The sequence below is a fragment of the Excalfactoria chinensis genome, chromosome 2, assembly GCF_039878825.1.
Source record: "Excalfactoria chinensis isolate bCotChi1 chromosome 2, bCotChi1.hap2, whole genome shotgun sequence".
Lineage (NCBI taxonomy): Eukaryota > Metazoa > Chordata > Aves > Galliformes > Phasianidae > Excalfactoria > Excalfactoria chinensis.
Window position 1 is genome coordinate 112,993,661 of NC_092826.1, and position 24,022 is coordinate 113,017,682.

Genomic DNA, 24,022 nt, shown 5'->3' on the forward strand with positions numbered 1-24,022 from the left:
AATAGGCCCTCTGTCTAGTGGAGACCATGTTTAGGTCTGCAGTCTCAGAGACCAAGAGGAAAGCCAGACTGCTGAGCAAGGAGGGACAATACTTACAGTCTTCAGCACTTGAGTCACCACCTACGCCCACAGGTCTATCACCGCGTGGGCAGCACTCACTCACTCACTCACTCACTCACTCACTCACTCACTCACTCACTCACTCACTCACTCACTCACTCACTCACTCACTCACTCACTCACTCACTCACTCACTCACTTCTCAATGAGCAGCAACAATGGCTACCAAAGTAGGATGAGCTGTGAGTGGAAGCTAGCTCCCCAAAGCTATTTAAAGCTTATAGTCAGGTGCAAACATTAAGGGCAGGTGATGGCATGTTCCTATGGTGTTTAAACTGCCGCTAATGTGCCAGCTCCACCCCTGCTGACTCAGGAGCCTGCCCACAAGCTGTCAGCTCCCCAGCACAAGTGCAGCACTGTTGCTGTCTTCAAAAAAGTGTTAAAAAAGAGCTTTACTGTTGGCTTCTCTACTCCACATCCCTTGCCCAGTGCAGTCTTGCCTGCTCTGAAGCTGGTCTCTGCAGTAAAAGGTAGCATGAATGAGCCAGCGTAGTAAACATTAAGCCCTGATCTACATTTGATTCTGTGGATCCTGGCTATGTTATGTGATGTGGAGTGGAAAAAAAACAACAACCAAACCTCCCTGTGTCAAAAATCTCCACAAGCAACTGCAGGCTTGGCTTTACTTATTAGTCAGTAGACGTACAAGCATTTGGAAGCCACATGTAATTAACAAATAAGTGTGCTCTGTCAGGTTTGCTTTTCCTTTTCTTTCTAGATATTACAGACTGTAATATAGCCATTGCTCATTTTTAGTGAACAGGCTTGTCAGTATTCTTGTAATCCAGTATTGCCATGTTGCAAGAACACATGAGCCCCCAAGCAAAATGTAAGATAACAAATTCAGCCAGTGAAAAAGGTGAAAATTGACTTTGAGGTGATGATAGAATGGTGAGAAGTTAAAGCTTTGGAAATTTTCCCCCGGTGTTGTCATGCCTGTACTCCATCTTAATTTAAAATGATGTGAATATTAGATAGAAAAATCTCAACATCTGTAACTTTTTAAATACAAAGAAATTTATTCATATACAGCTTAAGAAAAGGCTACTGTATAAAGAAACTGAACTGATCAGCCTCTTTTCAATCAGGATTTCAGGATATCACATACATTACTTTTCTTGGATTATAACACTTCTCTCACTTTGTTGTCCTTCTGCACTTTAAAACCTTGGTAGAAAGCAAAGTACTTAAGACTCCCAATTCCTGTGCGAATGCTGATGTGCAAATGAAGTTACCAAACTTGGTAGCATTTCATGTATGCATGAAAATGTTCGCTCCTGGTCCATCATGAGCTGGTTCACACTGGATGTTTTTGACTGGTGAAATTCATTACCTTTAGCCAGATCCTGAATGTTTCTGTGGGACCGAAGTTGCAAAGGAGTGCGCTGAAACTTTGTCATTTTGGCCCCATGAACTTCTTGGAGTAAGGGCACAGGAGTTCCTTCATGGGTTATAGGATTGTGTAGAAAGTATTAATCTCTGCCTTTAATTCCTTACAGCAACCTGAAGTGGCACAGAAAATAGTCCCTCTTTCAGAGGGATATGTACTTTTCTATAGGTTTTGTCCGTGTGTCTTTTATTCTGGCAACTACAAGCTTAGATCTTTGAGCTGTTGTGTTCCATGTCCTTGTGAGAAGTGGCAGCATTCTGGAGTGTGCTGATGCAGTTTTGTCTGGTAGCTTTATTTCACCAATTCCTTGGCTTTAGCTTTGCCCTTGTTTTCAAGGAGACAGTGCTCCAGATGTGTTAACGTCTGCAAGCCTATATTTGGTTTTGGCTTAATTCTGCGCCTATTTGTACAAAATGCTTTATTTCTATTGTTAATTCTATTATTAAGAATACTATATTATTGTTAATTCTGATTTTTGTAACCCTTACACAAGTTGCTTATGTTCCTAGTTTGTTCCTTGTAACTTTTGATTACAGTCACAGATTTCAACACCAAATCCTTTATAGGTAGAATCTGCTTGAAATATTAAGTTGCTGTAACAAGTGTGCCCAAATTTTGGCTGGCAAAGATAAGGAGGAGAAGCTGCTGCTAACACTTGTTTGTCCTGCTGGCAGCTGAAAAAAATATAGTGTGTTCTTGTCCCACTTTGCTGCCAAATGCTGAGAGCATCAAGCAGCCTGTGTGGAAGACCAGGCAAAGTGCAGGAGGATGCGGATAGGAACCAAAGGTATCAACTCTCAAACAAGGTCAAACTGTAAGAAAACCTATTTCTTGCTTGCCTAGGAATAATTCTATTGATATTTTGAAGAAAAAATAAAACAGCAGGCAAAAAATATAGTAGGTGTACTGTAATGCAGATTGTGTTGGGACTAGTCGGCAGCAAATCTGGTATTAGAATAAGAAATATATTTCTTAGTGCAGACTAGTGAACTATCTAAAGGGGAAACACTAGTTATTATTCTAGAAAATGTAATATAGTTGAAAAAAGGCAAAAGGAATTGGTAGCTTTACATTGTGACTGCCTCATGTTTTTTGATGAAGTCTTGCTTCTAAGGTGTTGTTTCTTTGAAAGTTCTTGCCATGTAACGTCAGCTGTAGAGCTGATTCGGTTAGACTGATGTTGATCTCTTTGCTGGTGCTCGTAGGTTGCCATCAGAAATTATTCCACACATAAACTTTTTTTAGCTGATATCTGATATTGTTAATATTCGTGCCTTATTATTTTGATTTGATGCTTTGTATAAATGCTAGGGATACCAACTTCAAGAACGTGTTTTGAGATCTTTGAAAATTGCTATTCATATAATAAAATGAATAGTTTAGAATCAAAGAATGCTAAAATGCTTTAGACATTCCAGTTGAAAATCATGAGTAAACACAGTACTACTCAAACTGAACATCTCCATTTGACCTGTTTGGAGATACAGATGCATGTGGGTGCAGAAATCTACCACCTTGGCTGTATAAAATGATCTGAATTGCCTGTGCTTTGTGTGGTTTAAAAGCTGATACTTGCCAGTGAACTTTTGAAGAAAAAACTGTAGATGAGACCCTAAGTGGTCTTTATTCTTGTTTCCTTTGCACTGTCCCATAATTGCCTTTAAATGATTGTCATTGCTCTCTTCTGATTCTTCTTTCAGGACGCTGCCCTGTGTCCTGAGTTGCCCACGGGTGCTGATGTGATGAGGGTGCACAGTGCTGATTGGAGACTGTCAAATCCTCTGCTTTTGTGGCAGCTGATGTTCCAGTAGCTAAGAAAAAATAAAGGCATAGGCTATAGTTTGAGCCAGTGGTGCTCGTGTTAGCTGTAGCCTTCCCTCCACTTGTTCCTGCTCCTGCACAGTTCTTTCTCATGGACCATCAAAGTTTCAAAGTGAAATAGATTGGAGAATTTATCTAGCCGAAAAATTGCATGACAAGAAATTTATTTGCTGTCCAACCAAATTCACTCCTCTTTTGGTCCACAGGCCAGCAGAGAACAGCTGGGTGTGCAGAGAGAGGGAAGAGCATTGCAGGCACTGGGATAGGGCAGGACTGTAGTAGTGCCAGCTTGTTTTGGTTGAAGTTGCTCAAAGTAGAGCTGAGGCATATAGTTCTGTGGTGCTTTTTCCTGCCTTACCATTTGGCCGAATCCTGCTTTTTAAGAAATGTGCTTTAAAGTTGTATGGCATCTTACGTTTTATTGTACAAATGCTTTAAACAGCAGTTGTACTGATATCCTGAAGATCTGTCAGAGTTGTATTTAATTGTAATTATCTTCTCAGTCATGAAAATGAGAGCATAAAAACACATTAATTTGTGTTTAGTATTTTTGCTGCATAAGAGACTGTTTCTTTTTGATGCAGGAGTTTCAAACAAGAAATTTATTAGGAGAAAGAGAAGGTTTTAGTTCTAATTCTGTGTATTGGTCATTACAGCGTTCTGTTTCATTACCAGATTCCCCCAGTAATATTGCAGACACAATGCTGTGAAACCTCGTATGTAGCCTCATAATGTTACTAAGCTTTAAAAGGTGAGGCATTAGAAATGACTAGAGAAACGTTAATCTGTTTCCTTTTGATCTAAAGATAACTGCAGATGCTCTGAAAATTAGTGTGTTTGAAAAGAGGCAGATAACTTAAACGTTTCTCATTTCCTTGATTTAATACATCACACTTTTTCTTCCGTTCAATCTAAATATTATAATGCTATTTTAAAATGATTTGTCACTCAGAATAACAGAGTATCTGACAGCTTTCATAATGAGAGCATCACAGCTGATTCTATGTTGGAGAATTATATCAGCATCAAAAGGTGAATAAATAGTGTGTCTGAGGAGGAAAGTCCGGTATTTGGTATAATGATATTGAACTCTACAGCGTTCTGAACAAATGTTCTATAAAGGGCTTTTAAATCAGAAGCGAAGAAGGAAGAAGCTGTGCTCGGTAAATTCTCACCCCTTTTGTTCTGAAGAGAGTTGATTTAGAAAAAAATTATTGCATTTCCAAGTGATCTGTGTTATCAGTAGTTGTGCACATTGTACTGAACTCTGTTCAGAGGCAACTGCATGCAAACCACAGCTCTACGTTTAAATTCAGTATTCAGGCATCAGTGTTGTCTCTTGTTGGTTTTCTCAGTGAAGAAACTCTCACAGATAAGAGAATGGTTACTACTTGTGTTTCTTTTTGAAGAACCTCAGACTTCCACGTAGTAACACAAGTTTTAGCTTCTGCTCCAGGGTGCTACATTTCTCTGCCTTATTACGTGAGCTGAAAAGCTGAAGATTGTATAGATAACACAGAAAAAAGTCAATCTTTTGAATTAAACATAAGTCTAAATCTTTGTGTTGTCTTTATGCAGATGTTTTATTTGGTTAAGGCAGAATGAAGAAAGTGCCAGCAGATTTTTTTGATTTCGTTATTTTTGGTTCATTTTGCACATTGAGCAGAACAGCAAATGTTCAGGATAATGCTCATGCCTGTATATGAGGAATTTCAATTCTTGGGACCTTCCTGCTTTTCAGCGTGTAGTTCTTCCGTGGTATTTTCTGCTGTTGGTTTGTGACGGATTTAGTATCTTAGTATCTGTTCTGTAAATGGTGGTGTGTTATTTCCATGGATCAATTTTCTCTGAAGCTTGAAAAAATAACATTTCCCTTCTATTTTTGTTTGTCTCTCTTGCAGAGGATTCTAAGCTGAGACATGTAGAAAAAGATGTCTTGATTCCACAAATAATGAGAGACCGAGCTAAGGAGCTGTGTTCAGATAAAGTGCGAGGTAAGAGTCAAGAATACATCAGGAGATTGGATGTATTCAGTTTTGTTCCCTGACTGTAATCCTTGTTTTAGGAGAGTAGTCGGGAAATTAATATGTATGATCAGCATCTTAACTGTTTGCTGTGAAACCAATTATATGGTACATATATAAACCTGCCAGGTTGGCCTTGGCTGCTTGGTGGTGTGACGTGTTTATCAAAAATGACTTGTTCTTGATTGGTTCTGATTGATAGAAAACTTTCCACATTTTGATTTGGATTATGTGATGAGGGAGAAACACAAGGGTTACTTGTCCTTATTATTCGATACTTGTACAGATGAAATTGCTTCACATTACCCTTCAGGTAGGATGTCCTTCATAATAACAGATTTATTTACAGAGAGTATCCTTTCCCTCATCAGTGCTTTAGTGATGCACACGGAGATATGTTATTACACAGAATTTGTTTTAGGCTGATACTGTCTGCTTTGGTATTTTTTATTTTCTTATAAAGACTACTGGCTAAAAAACAAGTTTGAGCACACTGTACCCAAAATATGTGGACTTAATAATTAGATACATATGTTCACTATACTAGTATATTGTGTACATTACGAACCATACAAAAATAGAAATTAAAAGAGAATGAGATAAAGGTGAAATATTTGGTTTCCAAGTTAAAGTATACAGATACATGGGAGGGTTTTATAGGTGAGATACTTGCATTGTTTTCAGTAAGTTACTAACAGTGGACACATTTCCAAACATTCATTTTCAAAATGATCTTTCCATAGCACAAGCATCTTTTGAAAAGCAGTTACTTTCTCCCTCTTTGTTGAAGCATCAACTTCACCTTGAAGGGACACATCAAGTGGGTTTATTTATTTCTTTTGAAAATGTCTGCCAGGGTGCAAACTACTCACAGCCACCTGTCATCAGGCAAAAGGTCAACAAATCTGCAACACTGTTTTTTTTTGTTTAAAGTAAATAAAAAAATAATAAAAATAAAACAAAAGCCAAGAAAAAAAATAAAAGTGCTTGAAGTTTGACAACTATTTTAAACACTCTGTTGGGAGCTAACCGGCAAAACTCCCTGTGGTATGAAAGATTTTCATGGTCATTTCGTGTCTCATTGCATAGTCCTCTACAGATTCTGATGCTTATAGGGCTTGTTTTTATGGAGATAACTACACTGATGACATCCTGTAGCACTCTGTGCTCTTCTGGCTCCAACATCTTTGCTGCAAACACATGGCTAGGAGTAGAGTGTTGGAAGAGTTTAATGCTTGGTATTGCCTGTAACCTTTTCCAGGAATCCTTTTTTCAGTTCCCACAAAAGCAGCTGCCCTGTCAGTGGTTACACATGCACGGTTCTTCCCTAAGTCATTGGTTTTTAAGCACAAGTTTTTCCCTGATGGTGCGTGGCTTTCTGTCCTTTGCTGTTAGAATAATCTACTAGACTTCAATCATGAGGCTTAATAGGAAAGTGGAGTACTAGATTTGATACCGTGACTTTAAATAACACTGGTTAGATTGTTACTGTTTTTACCTTGTAAGGTGTCTGGACAACCAGCTCTAACTAGAAGTAAAACAGGTGTCAACTGTGTCATTTTTGTTTGGTTGTGGTTACATTGCTTACACAAACTTCAATTCACAGTTTCTTTGCAGAAGGTTTTTTTTAAACCACACATCTGTTTTCTGAGGATTAAATTTAGTTAGAACCATATAGTATAACCATAAATCAACCAGGTACACACAAACTACTGTAATCACAGTGTACTGAAAGCAAGCAGATGAGTAGGGTGCTGCTGTCACTCCTTTTAACTTGTTCACTAACTGTTGGCCCAGGACACCTAATATATCTTGTGTGTTCTTCTGATACCACTTGGACCAAAGGAGGGCACCAACATCAAGCTATGTATTACTTATTGGTAATATTAGTGGTGTGGATCATGGAAAGGGGGTGTGAGTTAAAAATCTGGAAAATAAGATTTGTAGATTCCCCTGTCTCTCTTTCTTAGCTCTAAGCCAGTTTTGATCAAATTTCTTGAAAGTCAGAGGTGAAAACTGAGTGTTTCCAGTGCGTTGTTGTTTTTTCTTTAAATTAAATGAAGAAACAAAATCTACATTCATATTTCTTCTGAAAAAAGGTGATTGTGTCACTTCAGCTATTTTGTTGTACGCTTTTCAATCCATACAGGGAGGTGGAGAGCAAATCATGGGAAATGAAGGTTAAACAGTTTTGTCTGCAGGAGAATTTATCTCTCAAATCCATTGTGAGATTATTTCTGGAGTAAATGTTTCTTGTTAGTATGGGAGGATAGCCTTAATTGTGGTAAATAGCATAAAAACCATTGCCTGTAAACAAACTAAGAGCATATGCTGTGTAATTAAGTCATCAGAACTCCTGAGATCCAGTTGCTGTGCTACAGAATGTAGCAGGTATGAACTGGTTCTGTTTATGTTACGTAGCATAGGTACTTGTTCTTGGATTAGGTTTTTCTACTCTGTTAGTTTTGTTTGACCAACTTCTATTAGTATACCTTTGTTTCATTTTGTGTCTAGGAAAGTGATAAATGTATTATTAGTATAGGAGAAAAAGCTATTCTTCAAGTATAGGTCTTTACAATTTTCTTGGTCATTCTGGCTTCCTATCTGTCCCTACAGGGAGCCCCTGTACATTCAATAGTTCTCTGCATGAGCATGGTGTCCATCTGTATATGGGCCGTTACCTTAGCCTGCAGCTATACCACCTAGAGATGTGTGCTTATCAGAGCTAATAATGTGAGCAGCGACAGCCTGTCCAGCACGTGTTTAGGAGGCATCAAGAGAAAAGAAACCCCAAGGGTTAAAAATAAAAAGAATAAATAAGGAAAGGTTTTGTTAACTAAAGAGGTGATGTTGCTTCGCCAGCATGATTATATGGATGACCCGTTGCTGTGCTGGGTTCTCTTAGCTTAACAGAGTAGCTTAAGGATGAAATAACCGTATTAGCTTAACAGAGTAGCTCAGGGATGAAATAACCATGAAAATTTGTCCATTTTTAAGATAATTCTTAAGAACAATGAAGTATGCTCGCCATATTTCATTTTACTTATTTAAATTTATTTTGATTTTTCTCAAATTGTTACAGTATAGCTCTTGTAAGTGCTGCACGCTTCTCAAGAATTTAAGGGCATCTTAGTTGCAGAATAATTTTCATGTCCTGTGTTTAAGATTCAAGTACTTTCCTAATGAAAATTACTGTTAGTAATTTTGTTAAGAGAGGAAACCTGCTTTTTGAAGAACACATGACCAGAATGCCAACAGACCTTATTGTCTTAATGCCCATTAAGTATATGTACATGAAACTGTGGACTCTTATTGGAGTATCATACAAAGAACAGTACTTTTCTTAAATGTTGTCAAACAAAGAAAACAGCCACAGCACATTATCATGCAACAACTTTTCAGATTATTTATGCAGATGCTAGCATGAATCATGTTGTACCCCTGTAATTCAATCAGTGTATTCTTGGCATATAATAGAGGTGATTACAAACTTAACTAGCCAAAATGAGTGCTTATCTGCTGTTGCTGCATCCATTCCTTTTATAAAATAATTTCTTAAGCAGTATTCCTTTGAATTTGTCGACTTTTTAGTTTTAATTCACTTTTATAAAATCTAAATTTTGAGTAAATTTCTTACAATAGGCAAATATCTCAGTTTATCTTTTTTTGTGTATGTGAAAAGCTCGTAGTCTTATGCTCATCAAAAGCTCGTAGTCTTAAGCTCATAAAAACCTCTGCTGTTCTAACTTCTTGTGCTCTTCTTTCCACGACTTCTCTCTGCTGTGAAACTAGGAGCACTCAGCAAAGAAACTCCAGCAGCTTTGGTTGAGTTTGATTTTGATTCTGTATACTTCATAAACATTTGTCCCCTTTCTTAAGAACACTTATTCTGCAGTTCAGAGTTACTGATTCTGAAATATTTAACTTGCAGTTAGTTAGGTAGAGAAGAACCCTTCAGGACAGAAATATATAAACCATCGTTCTGCAAGTACTGTACATTGAGCTAATTTGTAATGGCTCGTCATGGAAAAAGCAGAAACAGGTAACTTTTAGAGGCCATGGGTTTTCATTCTAAATTTGTCTTAAGTTTAGATCCCCAAAAGAAAGTACTCAGGTCATTGAGTCAATCATGAGGCTTTTATTTTGTTTACATTTTTTGATGTGATGTGTATTTGTTGTGTTAGAAAACGCTTCCTCCCCTCCTTCCCAAACCCCGCAAACTTATTTTTTTCTTCTTTCTAGTGACAAGGTTTTAGTCTAAACTTTTTTTTTTGGACTTTTTTGTTTTGGTGTCTGCTACTGATAGGTGGGTTTGGGCCTTTCACAGTCAGCAAGAGAGACTTGCAGATGTCTTCTGTCAGGTTCCTAGGATTCAGATAAGTGACTGAACTATATGCTTTTCAGAGTGAGTACAGGAATAGCTAGTTCAAGTCAGCTTGGTTACTGCCATTAGGAAGACAGTAAAGTAAAGAAAACAGTTTGGATGATTTAACACTTGATCCTGCGTACAACTCTGCAGATAAGAACATGGCTGTTTCTTGTTTGTTATGGGAGGAATTAATTTGGCTAATAGGACGGGATGTTCTGTAATTTTTTTTTAGTATGAGAGGGAGACAAAAGGAAGATGGTTTCCTCCTGTGGTGAGCTGGGAATCTCCTCTGGAGCATATTTACGTTGGTTCTGGTGTCTGTAGAAAGTAATTAGCAATGTGAATCCATTTGCCCTGAAAAATCTCTAAGATACTTGGCAATGCTTTAAAAATTGGTTTGGAAAGTGTGGCTGGAAAAGGACATTTCCAGGCAGTCACCCTCCTCCCATTCTCCATGTTCCCCATTAGCCCTCTCCTCCTCAGGGCTCACGTTGATACTTAGTGAAAATGATTGGACGCAACACTACTGCAGGCTTCTCTACAGTAGAGCATGACCAGTGTCAACCAGAGTTTTGATAATGTGCAGTTACTCAACAGTCCTGTCAGTGACATTATCTCTGTCCCCGTAGGGGCCACCTGCTCTAGACCATGACCCTTACACCTGACAAATCAAACTCCATAAAAAGGAAGAAATTTCTGATTGAGGTATATTTGATGCTGCACATTAAAATGCCTAGGTACATGCCTGGGTATTTGTCCTTCCAAAAAAAAAGTGTGTGTGTATGTATATATATATATATACATATACATGTATGCACACACATACATCCTTTTATAAGAAATGAAAATAATGAAATATACAAAATAGGGAATTTCAGCTTGATATGCTACTCAGTGGTATTGCTCACTTTCCTTAGCTGATGCAGACAATTGCATTAACCTGTTGGTATCTGTAGCCTGTTCTGAGATTAACACTGGCAGGTGCTAAGGCTGGTAGCATCAGGAAGTTAAATGGCAGCTCATATTTAAAAATATTGATCCATCTTATGTTCTTGAAGCAAATTGAAACTAAAAATAACTGACTTTTGCTCACCTACTGAACTGCACAGTGGAAAATAGTCCTTATAATCTTTTTGAAATTTGCATACTTAAGGAATGTATGGAAAGATAATCATCTGTTAACTGAAGCAAAAAGATCAAGTAACTGGTATAAATCAGCGAGATAGCATGATGTTTCCTGGTAATATTTTTATTGAGCTGCTGTGACCGGACATTTCTTACACGTGCTTTTGTACACATTGAGGATTTGATGGAAAGCCCAAAAGGTAGCATGGAAGGAGTCATAAACATTATGACTGGAATAGCCTTTTTCTATGAGAGGAGCAAAATGAAGCTGCCTTGTCACCTACAACTTCATTTTTCCGAGAAAACTTGAGTGGCAAAATTGCAGATAGAAAAGGGGAGGAGTGTTATCCTCTGTTGCTGTGTTTATTTTCCGCGTATTAAAGTACAATATAGTAGTATTGTGCGACCCTCTCACTTTTTATGAAGGTATTGAGATTACTGTTTGACATACCGTGTAGTTGTCAGCTGTTTTAATGGTATGTTTTGTTAGTGCTACGGCTCTTTTTAGTAGTAGTAATGAATTAGTCGGTGTTTTCCCCCGGTTGGTCTTCCTGACGATAAGATGCTGAATTCTTATGATGTTCTCATCTGTGCACTATAACTTTTATTTTAGGAGAAGATTCAGGTCGATATATTTCCAACAAGCATTTACTCTCATCGCATTTAACCATGTGAGTGAATTAATACAGTCTCTAGAGGGATTATGTTACGTTGAGCTTTGCTCTAACAAACTGAGCAGAGAGAACAGCTATATGTAAATTACAATTTGAAGAAGTGAGATCATAGATCTCATGTTGATTATTTTGTTTGTTTGTTTTTTGAATGACGCTTACAGTATTAACTAAACAAAGCTGATCTAGAAGGTTTCATAGAGAAAAAATATGAGAGCATATTGTGTTGCTTGGTGATGGAAATTGTAAGTATTCTAACTACTGCTAGGACTCTGAATAAAATGTTTGGGGAGGGAACTTAATCCAACTGATTTCTTATTTTTTTTTTCCTTCTCACCCTTCATGTCATTTCAACCCAGCTGATACAAGAAATGGGTCAGACTGGTAGCTTTACCATTGCAACTTAGTCGGGTAGAGTCTTTTTTTATTTTTTTATTAGGGAATGGAACAGCTTTTACAGGGACAAAGAGAAATGAAATCACTTTCAGTGAAAGAAAGAGGCCTCATTATAGCCACCAACAGCAGTTATTGACAGCTACACTTCCTATTAACAAGGAGCATTTAAGAGTTTGGCTGTTGGATCTTTGGACTTGATCTAATTTGCTAGCATTAATTAGTTTCTTTTGAGCACAGACACTTGGTGCTCACAGCTATAGATTTGGAGGACTAATTAGGAAAGAAAATTGAACAGAATGGAGTAAGGCATTAACCTTCAACCATTACCAGCTGGGGCTCTGATAAAGACCACAGAGTCCAAATGCTCCTATTCATGCAAAGAGTACTCTAATGAATATCAATTTCAGCCAGGTTGCCACATCCTACAAGCACTGTCTTAATTTCGATTCTCTTACCTGTTCCGAAATTTTATGCATAGACACTAAAGTGATGGTGATAGCTTGGAGTTCATACCTTGATAGGTTATCTATGTTCTGTCCACTCTTTCGGTTTTCTTAAGTTAGAGGTTTCATTGGTTTCCATTAAAGATCCTGAATTTCAAATTGTTTTCCCATTCTGGCATAAATATATTAACACAGTATAGAGTAATACAGAAGATTAACAAGTGCTTGTTTAAATAGAGGATGCCCACGTGGGTTTGGATTACTGTCATGCATGAGCAGTAATAGCCATGATGAGCACTGACCAAGTTAACTGCTGAAGTTTGAATGACAGGATAGCTGCTTCTGCAGCTCTTCAGAGTAGAGGAAGTACTGTGTTGTTCTTTCAGATCTTGGACTTACAGTGTTATAACATATACAAAAAGGAGGTACTTGTGTATAAAAAAACAATAATCTTTATACCTTTCTTGAATCATTGGAAGTGTTGGACTTGGAACTAAGGCCCAAATCCTCCTCAGCAGCTGTTTCCACCTTTTAGCTGTGTCGCTGCATGCTGACAAACTGCTTGTCAAATCAGGCTCAATGAGTGTCTCTCCATTGCTACTGATTGTGTACTTGGAGGTTCCTTGCCCAGTAGTGAAAAGTGTATCTTTCTCTTATTTGATATTCTTTCTTTGAACTGTTTTTCTCTTGGGAAGCACACTACCGCTAATGTGAGTTCTCTGACTTAGGAACAATTTAATCTCTTTGGGTTATGTCTTGTGTTTAGCTCTTTGAGGCTAAGATTGCCTTTTATGTCGTCAAGTTATTGTGAGTTCTCTTACTGGTAAGCTCTGTACTGTTAGGTTGAATAGCTGATTCCATGTCAGAGGTCAGTTTGGTGCAAGCTATGAAGACAGAAGGACAAACTTCCCCTTGACATTAATATCATGCTGTTTGGTGGTGTTTGGATCAACCTTCACAGAAGTGCTTTTGTTGGCTGACTGAGTTGGCAGGGTAGCAGCCAGTGGTTAGGAGAGACATAGTCAAGTTCTTTTTGAATCCTCCCAGAAAGAGGGGTTGTGACTGCAACCTCTTACTAAGACCATGTTTGTATCTCTTACTAGATGCTAGATGTGATGTGCTGTTTACTGACCCTTGGTTTTCTTCCCTAGTTGATACATCCTGATTCTTCCCTTTCGGTTCTTGCTACTGCCAGCAATCGAGAATGAATTCTGTCCTTTTTTTTCTTTAAATGTCTATTCACTGATGGTGGCGATAAACTACAGATACAGTAGTTTATGTATTAGAATATTACAGTATTATATTCCTGTGACATAGTTGCACATACTGTTAATAGTAGTACATATGACTAATTGTAACTTTCATATTAACTGTGTGTTCATAATGATGTACTTCAGCAATTGCTTTGCAGTTTTGGATTGTAAACCCCTCTTAGAATGACTGTAGAGTTACATTCAACAGTAAGTCAGTTTGTTGTGTAAATAAATCTAATGCTTTAAGAGGTCATGCTATATTCTCTGTGCACGTGTATAAATATTTTAATTGTGCATGAATTATGAATATTACCCTGGGGTTACTTTCGCACAGAAAATAGGTTATTTTTCAACTGGTGACATCAGAATGTGTTGTGTAGTTAGCATTAGGTGCAGCAGTGGAAAGTAGAAGTTAGTATTGTCAAAAAGCAGCTACTGCGTATTTGGAGCTACAAACCAATAAATAGTGAGCTTTCGGATAGACTGCAGGCAGTGTTTTGGTGTTTTAAAGAGTGCATTGCATTCAGGGAAAGGTAATGGAAAAAAATTGTAATTACTGCTGTGCTAAATAGGGTTCAGAATAATAATTACAAATTAGCAGGCTTTGATTTGAGAAGGCAGTGCATTATGAGAGTTGCAGTTTTGATCTCCATTTCCTGTAGACTGGAGAGCTATACCTGTAGAACATCTCTGCATGGAATATTATGAGTCAGGTGAGCAGTCCAAACAAACAGACAAACAAACCCCAAATCAAATTGCAACAGAGGACGGGAAAGATAAACCTTATCAGGCAACAGGAGAAAGCAAGATAAAGTTGAAATATGGCTCAACAAATATGGCTTAACAAGATGTGGTGGTCTGACTGTTCTTCATGCTTTTTTGTTTGAAAACATCAGAATGTGGTTAATTAAATCTCTAATTTTCATCCTTTAGGACTGAGCCATTCTAAACTTTTTCAGTGCGGAAGCTAAAGCTAAAGGTTGTTTAAATGGAGTGAGATGTTCCTCAGGCACTTTTTTTTTAGACAGTCATGGGAACAACACTGACAATATACAGCTTTAAGTAGTAACTGTTTTATCTGTTGCTCTGCGTGTTATTGTTCTGGTACTTTCAATAATGGCAACAAAAATAATCCCTCTTTCCTGCTGCAAATTTTAATTTAATTTTGATGCTACTCTAATTGTTTTCCAATAAATGTCTACATAGTTCTGCATAGAAAATGAGTAGAGGAGATTTCTGTTCTGGAGTGTTCTATTTACAGGTCTGATTGAGAGAGGAATAAAGGCTACAGTAGCAAAAGGCCATAAAATACTTGTGCTTTATTGTAATTTCTCTGAATCTTATTTGTAGCATTTTAATACTGTCAAAAAAAAAAAAAAAAAAAAAAAAAGGAAGATATCAGGCTGAAAAAAGTGCTTGGAATGTGTCTGCCTAAGATCAGGACAGATACTTGCACCTGATATATGATCATATGACAGAAGGTGAGAAGTATTTGGGGTGAGGAATCAAAAGCTGCACAACAGGTCAGAAGGGTGTGAAAGGGGATGGACAAGGAGTATTAGAGCTACACAGGCAGACCATTGAAGGTATGGATGAGGAAAGACAATTCAGCTTCTGCACACTAGACATATTTCAAAGGGATATTATGAAGGATTTGAGAGGAATCCACTAAGGGGTAGAAGGTGGTGTTTGTGAGGTGATGAGTAGGACAGGAATTTGCATAAGGAATTTCGAAGCTGATAATGTACGCTTGGAATGGGGTAAATAGATTCTTCTCTTGAAATCCTCAGTACTGGATTTCTTGAAGTTTAACTGTTGATTTGTTGATTTCCCTTGGATATGCTTACCAAGACCGAGAGGAATGCTGGGCTGAATTGGACTTACAAGACTTCTCTTGTGGTCGTGTTTGGTATATCTGTAAAGTGGTAAATGTTGCAGCTTGTAGAGACAGATTGTTCCCATACTTAGTTGTTGCTTACCATTCAGAGACTGGTTTGTTTTGTTTTAGGATGTCCAGTTTTTCTTTGTATGTCACTGATGTTCTCAGTGTAAGCTATAGATAGGCACAGAGGAAATGAATCTGTCTGCCTGCTGTATATTTGTGCTTTTGGTTGTTTCTGTGAAACAGATTGTTTTTGTACGTGGCATTCATACTCAAACACATGTATATGCAGTGTTACGGTTAAAGATTTTTTTATTTTGTTCTTGCTGAATTGCACTGTTTTTCCAGATTAAATCTTTTAGTGTATCAAGAGCCTTCTGACTACTCGTGCTGTCCTGCAGTGTACCTGCAATACTGTCACTCAGAATATTCAGTGGCTCACTGAATATAGGATTTCTGCATGACATTAAACATCTTTACTGTACATCAGCTGCATGTATGGATTTTACAAGTAGATAATATTAAAAGCTTTGCTTTGTGTTTTAAAAGGAAGTTGTATTGTGTCCTGATCCCGATCCACAGCACCTCATCAATACCAATGCATGCTTTATGAAATCTGCAGTTGAAGGAACAGAGTTTTTACTTTTATGCTGTTTGTAAATTGAGTTGGAAAAAAATGTTTTTTATGCTATTAAAAAACAAGCAACGAAAAACCCACCCCAAACAGAAAAAAAAAAACAACAAGCCTGCTATTGAAATGCTGATGTCCTCATGAAGACCATCAGACATTGGACAGATTCCTGGTAGTGGCCTGAATAAAAGCAGTACTTTGAATGGAATAAATAAGACAATCTGCTTATCCAAAGGCAAAAAAGGGCGAAAGGGGGGGGAAAAAATAAAAAGGAAAAAAAAAGGCCTTTTCAGTAACCATCCTATTTCTACTATGAAGTCTTTGAGACTGTTTAGGGAAGATGGCGGAACCGAGGGTTTATGGGTTGCACGGCAAAATGAAGACAGAAAGCACCAAAAACATGAGTATCACCAGGTTAAAAATGACGTTCAGATTTTGAGGGAGAACTTTCTGGTTGAAGAAAACGATACCCACTAATAGTATCACTACAATCAACAGCTTCAACTGTTCTGTTTCATTGCCCCCTTACTTTTTTCTGCCTTTGGACTTGTAGCTCTCTACAGTGAATCTGGCAGTCAAGCCAAAATAATACATAAAGCCAGTGATGAAAAGTACTCTTTATTTTTTTTTTTGGTGTAAATAATCTTTGTCATTCTTCGTCTGTCCTGATTTTTTTCCTCTTGTTTCTTTGCTCTGTTTTCAATGTGTTTTTTTTTTTAGTACAGCTTCATAATGTGTATACAGCTTGCAGTGTGCCTTCTGTTCATTATTTAAGAAGTGTAACAAAAACATAGTCTAAACATTGCTGAAGAAATTGAACTCTTCAGTATGGAACAATCTCTGTGTTGCAGGGTTTACAGAAACATTGTTTTATCCATTATATAACCCTGGGTGTGCAATCTACAAGATTGTGCCTGGTTTGTGTGTGCCATCCCGTTTCTGACCCCTGCCAATGTAATTTGCACAAGGGTTGAGTCCCATTATACTTTATTTCAGATGTCCAGAAAATATTCCTTCTATTTCTTTCCAGATTTAAGAGCAGCTCAGTGAGAAAGATATCAGGAAGCAAAATTCAACATGATAGAAAATGTTTGGCATGCTGAGCGAGCCCGTAGTGCAGATAGACTGTCATGGATTTGAACAGACACATACCTTTCTGCCTTTCAGGGAGTTCAGGGTAAAATTCTGGCAGGACATAATGCTTACAGATGTTCTTATATTATTTTAAGGCACTGTTCTGCCTTATTACCTTAACGTACAACATGTGTCTAGTTAATGAAAGGAAATCAACCAGTATTTTTTACAGAATCAGAAAAATGTATGGTGTTTTGGGTTTTGTAACCAAAGATTTAATTATTCATGTCTTAAACAGGGTAGGACCAAACTCGGAGCTTCTGTGCTGTCTTCAGTATCTCTGTCCAGTATTCTAAGTTTAAAATACTTTCTGTTATCTACATTTGATAGTGTGTCATTACTGTTGAATAACAATACAAAGGAGTCTTCAGCTCTCTGGAGAGCTTTGTAACAAGTGTCCTCATCCTTTTGAAAGCTATCCTCAAGCAACTAATTAGAAAATAAAAAGCATCTACATTTTTATGTGATGTGTGTATTTTTGAATTTTATCAATTGAAAACAGCTTGAGAAACTTTTAAGTCCTTTTGTGGGGAGTGAGAATGGGGGAGGAAGAGAGTTCACCTCCTTCTAGTGAGAGCTGTTTTGTCAGTTTATTTTGGTACGCTTCTGCTCAGTAACTGTGAAACAAGCAGTTTTTAAATCAGAATATTACTGTTATTCTTTGTTTTGGGTAACTCTTGTTCACTCTATCAAGTTTGTATTAATGCTAGTTACTGACTGTGCATAAACTTTGGGGCATTCATTGTTGGGCAGAGAATACTCATTGAATTTAGACTCCCCCAAGATAATTCCTATAATTCTGTAGGAGGAAGGTATTTAACAGAGTTGGTAACATTTGCTTTACTTACATTCTCCCAGCATAGTAGTAACTCAGACCAATTGTTATGATTTCATCTTTTTCTCTTTTCATCCTGGCTGCTTAGCTGTCCATCAATGCAGGAAAACATGGCATGTGATAAAACTTTTTGAAGTTACATATGCTAGTTCCATTCTCTTCTAGATAACTACTTACATATTCAAACATGCATTTATTTACCTGAATTTAATCAGTATCTCACTACTGCAATGGCTAATGAAGGGTGTGCATAGCTGAAAGTATCAGTACAAAAATATGTTGTTTCTGTGATAGAAAATGCTAGACTAGCATGACCACAGGATAAAATTCTCTTCTGAGTGATAATTAGTTGAGCTTGGGAAACTGTTGCATCATTTCACAGTCTCTTACTGCGGCTGTCCTGGTTTTAGCTGGGACGGATTTGTTTTTCTTCCTAGTGGCTGGTGTGATCCCGTGTTATGACTTTAGAAGAAAAACAGTGTTCATAAAACAGTGATGTTGTAGTTGTTGCTGAGCAGTTCTTTACAGAGCAAAGGATGTTTCAGCTTCTCATATTACCCTGCCATCAAGGATGCTGGGAAAGGCACAAGTGGCTGAAAGGGGACAGAACCAGGACAATTGACCCAAACTGGCCAAAGGGACATTCCATATCATGTGGCATCATACTGAGCTATTAAACTGGAGGAGGTTGGCTGGGATGCTGCTGCAGCTTTGAAACTGGCAGGGTGTCAGTCAGTGCATGGTGAGCAATTGTGCGTCACTTGTTTTATAAATATATGTTTATATATATATTCTGTGTAATTTTTTTTTATATGATTGTATTTGTATTATATGTAACTGTTTTTTTGTTTGTTTGTTTGTTTTCATTTCTGTTTCAGTAAATAGTCTTTACCTCAACCTATGAGTTCTACTTTTGTGTTCAATTCTCTCCCTCATCCCGCTGGGAGGGGTGAGTGAGTGAAAGGCTGTGTGATGCTAAGCTGCCTACTGGGTTGAACCACAACAGCAACCTAATTCTAGTCTCATTCTCTTAATCAAGGCTTACAGTTCAGAAACATTTTTACTCTGATGACTAAGATGTGGTCTCAGTGAGGAGCCGTATGTTGCAGACTTGATACTGCTCATCTCCATTATCCTGATGTTTAAGTTGCAGTCGTCTGACTTGTCTGAAAGCAAATTCAGCCACCCTGATAAGGACTGTAAGGTGCACTTCACATCAAGGGTAAATTGTAACAATGATTCTGGTTATGGTTTCTTTATGTAGGACTGTTGTGGTCTGTAAATATACTGACAAATGAATAGGCTGACCCTGCATCGTTATGCATAAAACATGGATGGTTATGCTGCCAGTTTGTGTGAGGGTATTTGTTCTTCTGAAAAACACTATATAGAAACCCTTAATCTCTGTAGGCATTTGCTAAGGATTCCTTTGAGCTATTTTTCCCTCCTTGTTTCAGATTGTTTCCATATAGCTTTGGAGTCCCACTGATTTGTTAGTGCCTTCTGTAGCAATATGAATGTCTGTGGGTTCAGTGCACATGCGGCCTGGCAGAGCAGTGCCCTTCAGCTCACACCAGGATTTAGTGGAAAGGAAGGGAGAGGCAGTTGATGTCTGCTGTGTCATTACAAACAGATTCAGCTGGACACCGGAGTTACCACTTCAAAATTTGAGAAGAACTGTTGGCATTGGGTGAAGGTTTTTTACTTTCATGGCACCAACTACTTTCCACTTTTTTTCTTTCCCTGCTACCAGCAGACCTGGACTCTACTTAAAGACTGAAGAGCAAATTAAACTTTTCTGGAGCTAGACTAATTTCCTATCTATCTTATTTCCTGCTTTATTACTATTTTCCTTTTTCCTGTATGCCCATAAATGCTGAATAGATGGCTGAAACCATACTATGTAGGGGTAGACAGGCAAATAATCCCAACAGTATAAACTTAAATTGAGAAATGTGAGACCCGCAACCAACCTGCTGTACAAGAAAGCAGATGCCATGCAATAAATTAATACTAGGCTGAATAATAAAAGACTTTAATGCAAAGAAAGTGATTTCAGACTTTCATATGCTTGTTTTCTCTTTGTTTAAAGGAGGCCCTTGCATGTGTTTTCTTTCCTTTATTCTTTTTTTTTGTGCACATTTGAGCTTTGTTGGGTTGAGCACTCAGTCTCTGGTTGGGCAGTTGTGATTAACTTACACTAAATAGGCAGCAGTAATGTGATTTGAGAATGAAAAGGATTCATTTCTTCTAAATGAGGGGTAAAAGACAAGGTTCAAGGAAATAGTTTACATAATCTGTAAAATAGTTAAGGAGCTGAATATTTATGCAGGTTGAAATTGACGCTTAGTTGCCCTCTAGGGGTTTTACATTAATACAGCATATGCTAGCTTTTGGGTGATTTTTTCTTTCAGAATAAAGGTGAGAAGAAATCTTTGGAAAAATTTACATACTGACAAATCTGTGGTGGTGGAGGCATGTGTGCATCTGCATTCAGCAAGGAAAGCTCATTTTGTTCAGAACCCAGAAAATGGAGAAAAGATCTTTGGTCAGATTGTGCTCTTAGAATTTCAGATCAGTAGAGAAGCTATGAGTGGTCACCGAGTCTTGGATCCCAGCCAGGAAAGGTTCTCACACAGAAGTCAAAATGCACTCCAAAGGGGAAAAAGAAAAAAGAAAAAAGGTCCTAAGTAGACCTGGAAAATAAAAGAGTTGCAAGGATGTAACGCTACTACTGGGAAGGTCCTGCTTGTATCCTAGCTTGGATCCTATGACTGACATTGTTAGACCTCTGTCTTCCCTTTCTCTTGTCACTGTTATAGACTTTGCCATGTTTCTTAGCAAGCAGTTAACAAAAAACTGAGTAGTTACTTTTGGGCAGCGTATATCACAGAATCACAGAATCATAGGGGTTGGAAGGGACCTCCAGAGATCATCGAGTCCAACCCTCCTGCCAAAGCAGGTTCCCTACACCAGGTCGCACAGGTAGGTGTCCAGGCAGGTCTCAAATATCTCCAGAGAAGGAGACTCCACAACTCCCCTGGGCAGCCTGTTCCAGTGCTCTGTCACCCTCACCGTAAAGAAGTTCTTGGGCACATTTGTGTGGAACTTTTAATGTCCAGTTTCTGGCCATTTCCCCTTGTCCTGTCTCCACACACTGCTGAAAAGAGACTTGCCTCACCACTTTGCCCCCCACACCTCAGAAATTTATAGACCTGGATCAGGTCCTCTCTCAGTCTTAGTTCACTTAGCCTTTCTTCACAGGGGAGATGCTCCAGTCCCTTCAATGTCTTTGAGGCCCTCCGCTGTTAGATCTTAGATCCGCTCTTAGATCACTGTCTTTTTTGTACTGGGGAGCACAGAACTGGACACCGTACTCCAGATGAGGTCTTACCAGAGTAGAGTAGAGGAGAAGGATCACCTCCCTCAACCTGCTTGCCACGCTCTTTTTAATGCACCGCAGAATGCCATTGGCCTTTTTGACCACAAGGGCACACTGCTGGTTCATGGCCAACCTGTTGACAGTATAGTCAACTGTTGCAAGTTGAAGTATCCCAAAGGCTTTGTTATACCTCAGTCTAGATTAGTCCCATTAAAGTTTATGGTGTTACACCAGTTTTAATGCCATTTGCCTACAAAGCCTTACACTGCATGATGTTTTCTCCTGAGAGACTTCCACAGCTGATGATTCCTGGTGCTCTTGGTTTCACACAGTGTTTCTGTCAAAAGCTTGTTTGTAAATCCTCTGCCCGCAATTTATTTATTTTTTTTTAATTGGCTTTGAAATGATAAACGTAGCTGTAGAGAAGTGGCCATGTCTCTTAGTGTCTCCTTATAATCCAGTCTAAACCCCTGCCACATGCAGAATTCTTTAGCCTGGTGCCATTTATGACAGCCAGCAGCATCACAGATGCAGTTGCTTGGCTCTCTCTGCTGTATGCTTGGGTATCACAGCTTCTGTCTGATGCTTCCTTGTCAAAACAAATAAATTCATGAGCAGAGCTTTGTCATCGACTGTTTTCATCTTCATTTCTGGTCCATGCACAAACTGTCTGTGCAGTCAGTGATTTCTGGAAGCTCCACATCAGACAGTGAGATGTATCGGCGTGTGGGTTTGTATTTTGGGTTGTTTTCCTCCCTTACTGTTGTCAGTTTCCCTCTGTGAGTAAGAACACCTGAGGTGTTTGCTTTCTTTTTACAAGTTTTTGCTCCAGCATGGCCAACTGCTCTTCAAGTAATACTGTAATCAATTGCGTATCATGCATTATTCTCAATAGCACTGGCTTCGTCTGTTTGGTTTAGTAACTCTGAAAGAAAGGTTTGAAGGTAGTATGCATTCCTAGCTCTGGTAGAGTGTGTGCCAAGAGGGAATTTCTGAAGTGGAGAATTGTGATCACTCTATTCCTGTAAGGCAAGTGGGAAACACCTTATGTAGCAGCTGGGTAATTTGCTTTGGCTGCCTGAGGTCAGTCAAAAGGTAGCTTAGTGAGCACCTTTTAACCCCAAAAATTGATGTTTTACAAAGTCTGTAGCAGGTCTCGTTTATAGAAGATATATGTAGCTGTCTGTGCAGTGCAATAACCAGTGATGGAATTGGCTTAGCAGAGGAGATGCAGTAACTCTGTGGAAGGAACCCTGTGAACATCTGTATTGATTTGGAAGTGTGGAGTACCTGAGGGCTGAGCGCAGCTGCAGTGCTTGTAGAGAGTTTACAAGGACTCCAACAAAAAACAGAGTTTGTAGTGCATTCTCATTTCAAAAGTCCTTTGTGCAACAATTTCAAAGATACAGGGAGCGTATGGTGACTGGACTATTTTCTGTTATTAAGCTGTTTATAATATTCTAGTTATCCCAGTCACCTTGCTTAAAACAAGTACTGATTCACAGAAAATGAGAAATATTCATTAAACTGTTACTACTAAATTTATAAAACTGGTATATTAAATAACATCTGATTTTGCTGAACTTTCATAATATGTTTTCTTGTCATTAAAAAATCTCTTTAAAAGCATGACATGAAGAGGGAAGTGTGATGTTCTGGCTGCCTACCTGGTCAGTGATTTGTATTATTTGAAAAAGAAATGACACTGTGGCTACCACTGCAAAGGGTCTTTGGTATAAAACTCAGAATGCAGAAGCACTGCTAAACCTTTTTTCCACTAAAATTGTGCTTCTAGGTATGTTGTCCTTAAAAATGCTGAATAGTGCCTTATTCAGCACAAATGCTTCCCAGACCTTCACACCTTTATGCACTGAAGACTGCTAATTAAAAAAGAGGGGAAAAAAAGACGGACTCTAAACATATACTGTAAACCAAGGTTAAGTACGTGGTAGCATGTTCTGGAAATGTTGGAGTGATGGTTGGCACTATAGGAAGATTATATGAAGAGGAATTGTGACTTGTAAGGAAAGGTTGCTTAGTCCTTCTAAGGAGGGGAGCGTATTGATCGTAGGTGTTATACCAGTGAGGGAGTTCAGCTGGCCTGCATTTTTGGCTCTGTTCTGTACCCTCCCACCCTCCAGCTGAGAATTCACTCCTGCTTAAAGGATGTTTTGTATCATTTGGAGAGCAGAGGGAAATAATAATAATAAATAAAAAAGACCTTTGAATTAAAACTGTGTTTCTGGAAATGCAGTGAACTGAACTGAGGGAGAAAAATGCATCTCTGGAGGAACACACTGTGAGGTAGAGCTGGTGTCATGATGGAATAACTGTGTAATTGCCTCCTTGAGAGTTACATAAATGACCTGCTCTATCTCCACCGTGTGGCAGAGAGACACTACTGCTATTCATGCCACTCAGTGAATCTGGCTTATTTATAAATAGATCTTTTTATTTAAATTCAGAGTTCAGCTAAGGAGTCAGTCGTTTTGGGGTGTGTTGTTGCTTTGAATCATCTGGTATGCTAACTCCTCAGCTGTCCCCGA

The 24,022-nt window shown here is 38.4% G+C and overlaps 1 protein-coding gene across 3 annotated transcripts in view; it reads left to right on the forward strand.

The window, feature by feature from the left end:
* The window catches only part of CMC1 (C-X9-C motif containing 1), a 73,168-nt gene that overhangs the window by 6,886 nt on the left and 42,260 nt on the right, over positions 1-24,022 (forward strand). For all 3 annotated transcript variants that reach the window (XR_011902953.1, XR_011902954.1, XM_072330496.1), the window contains exon 2: positions 5,233-5,325. Coding sequence is in view for 1 of the 3 variants with exons in the window: in XM_072330496.1 (XP_072186597.1) it covers positions 5,233-5,325 (93 nt within the window). In the remaining 2 variants the exon portion in view is untranslated. The remainder of the gene's footprint in view (positions 1-5,232; positions 5,326-24,022) is intronic.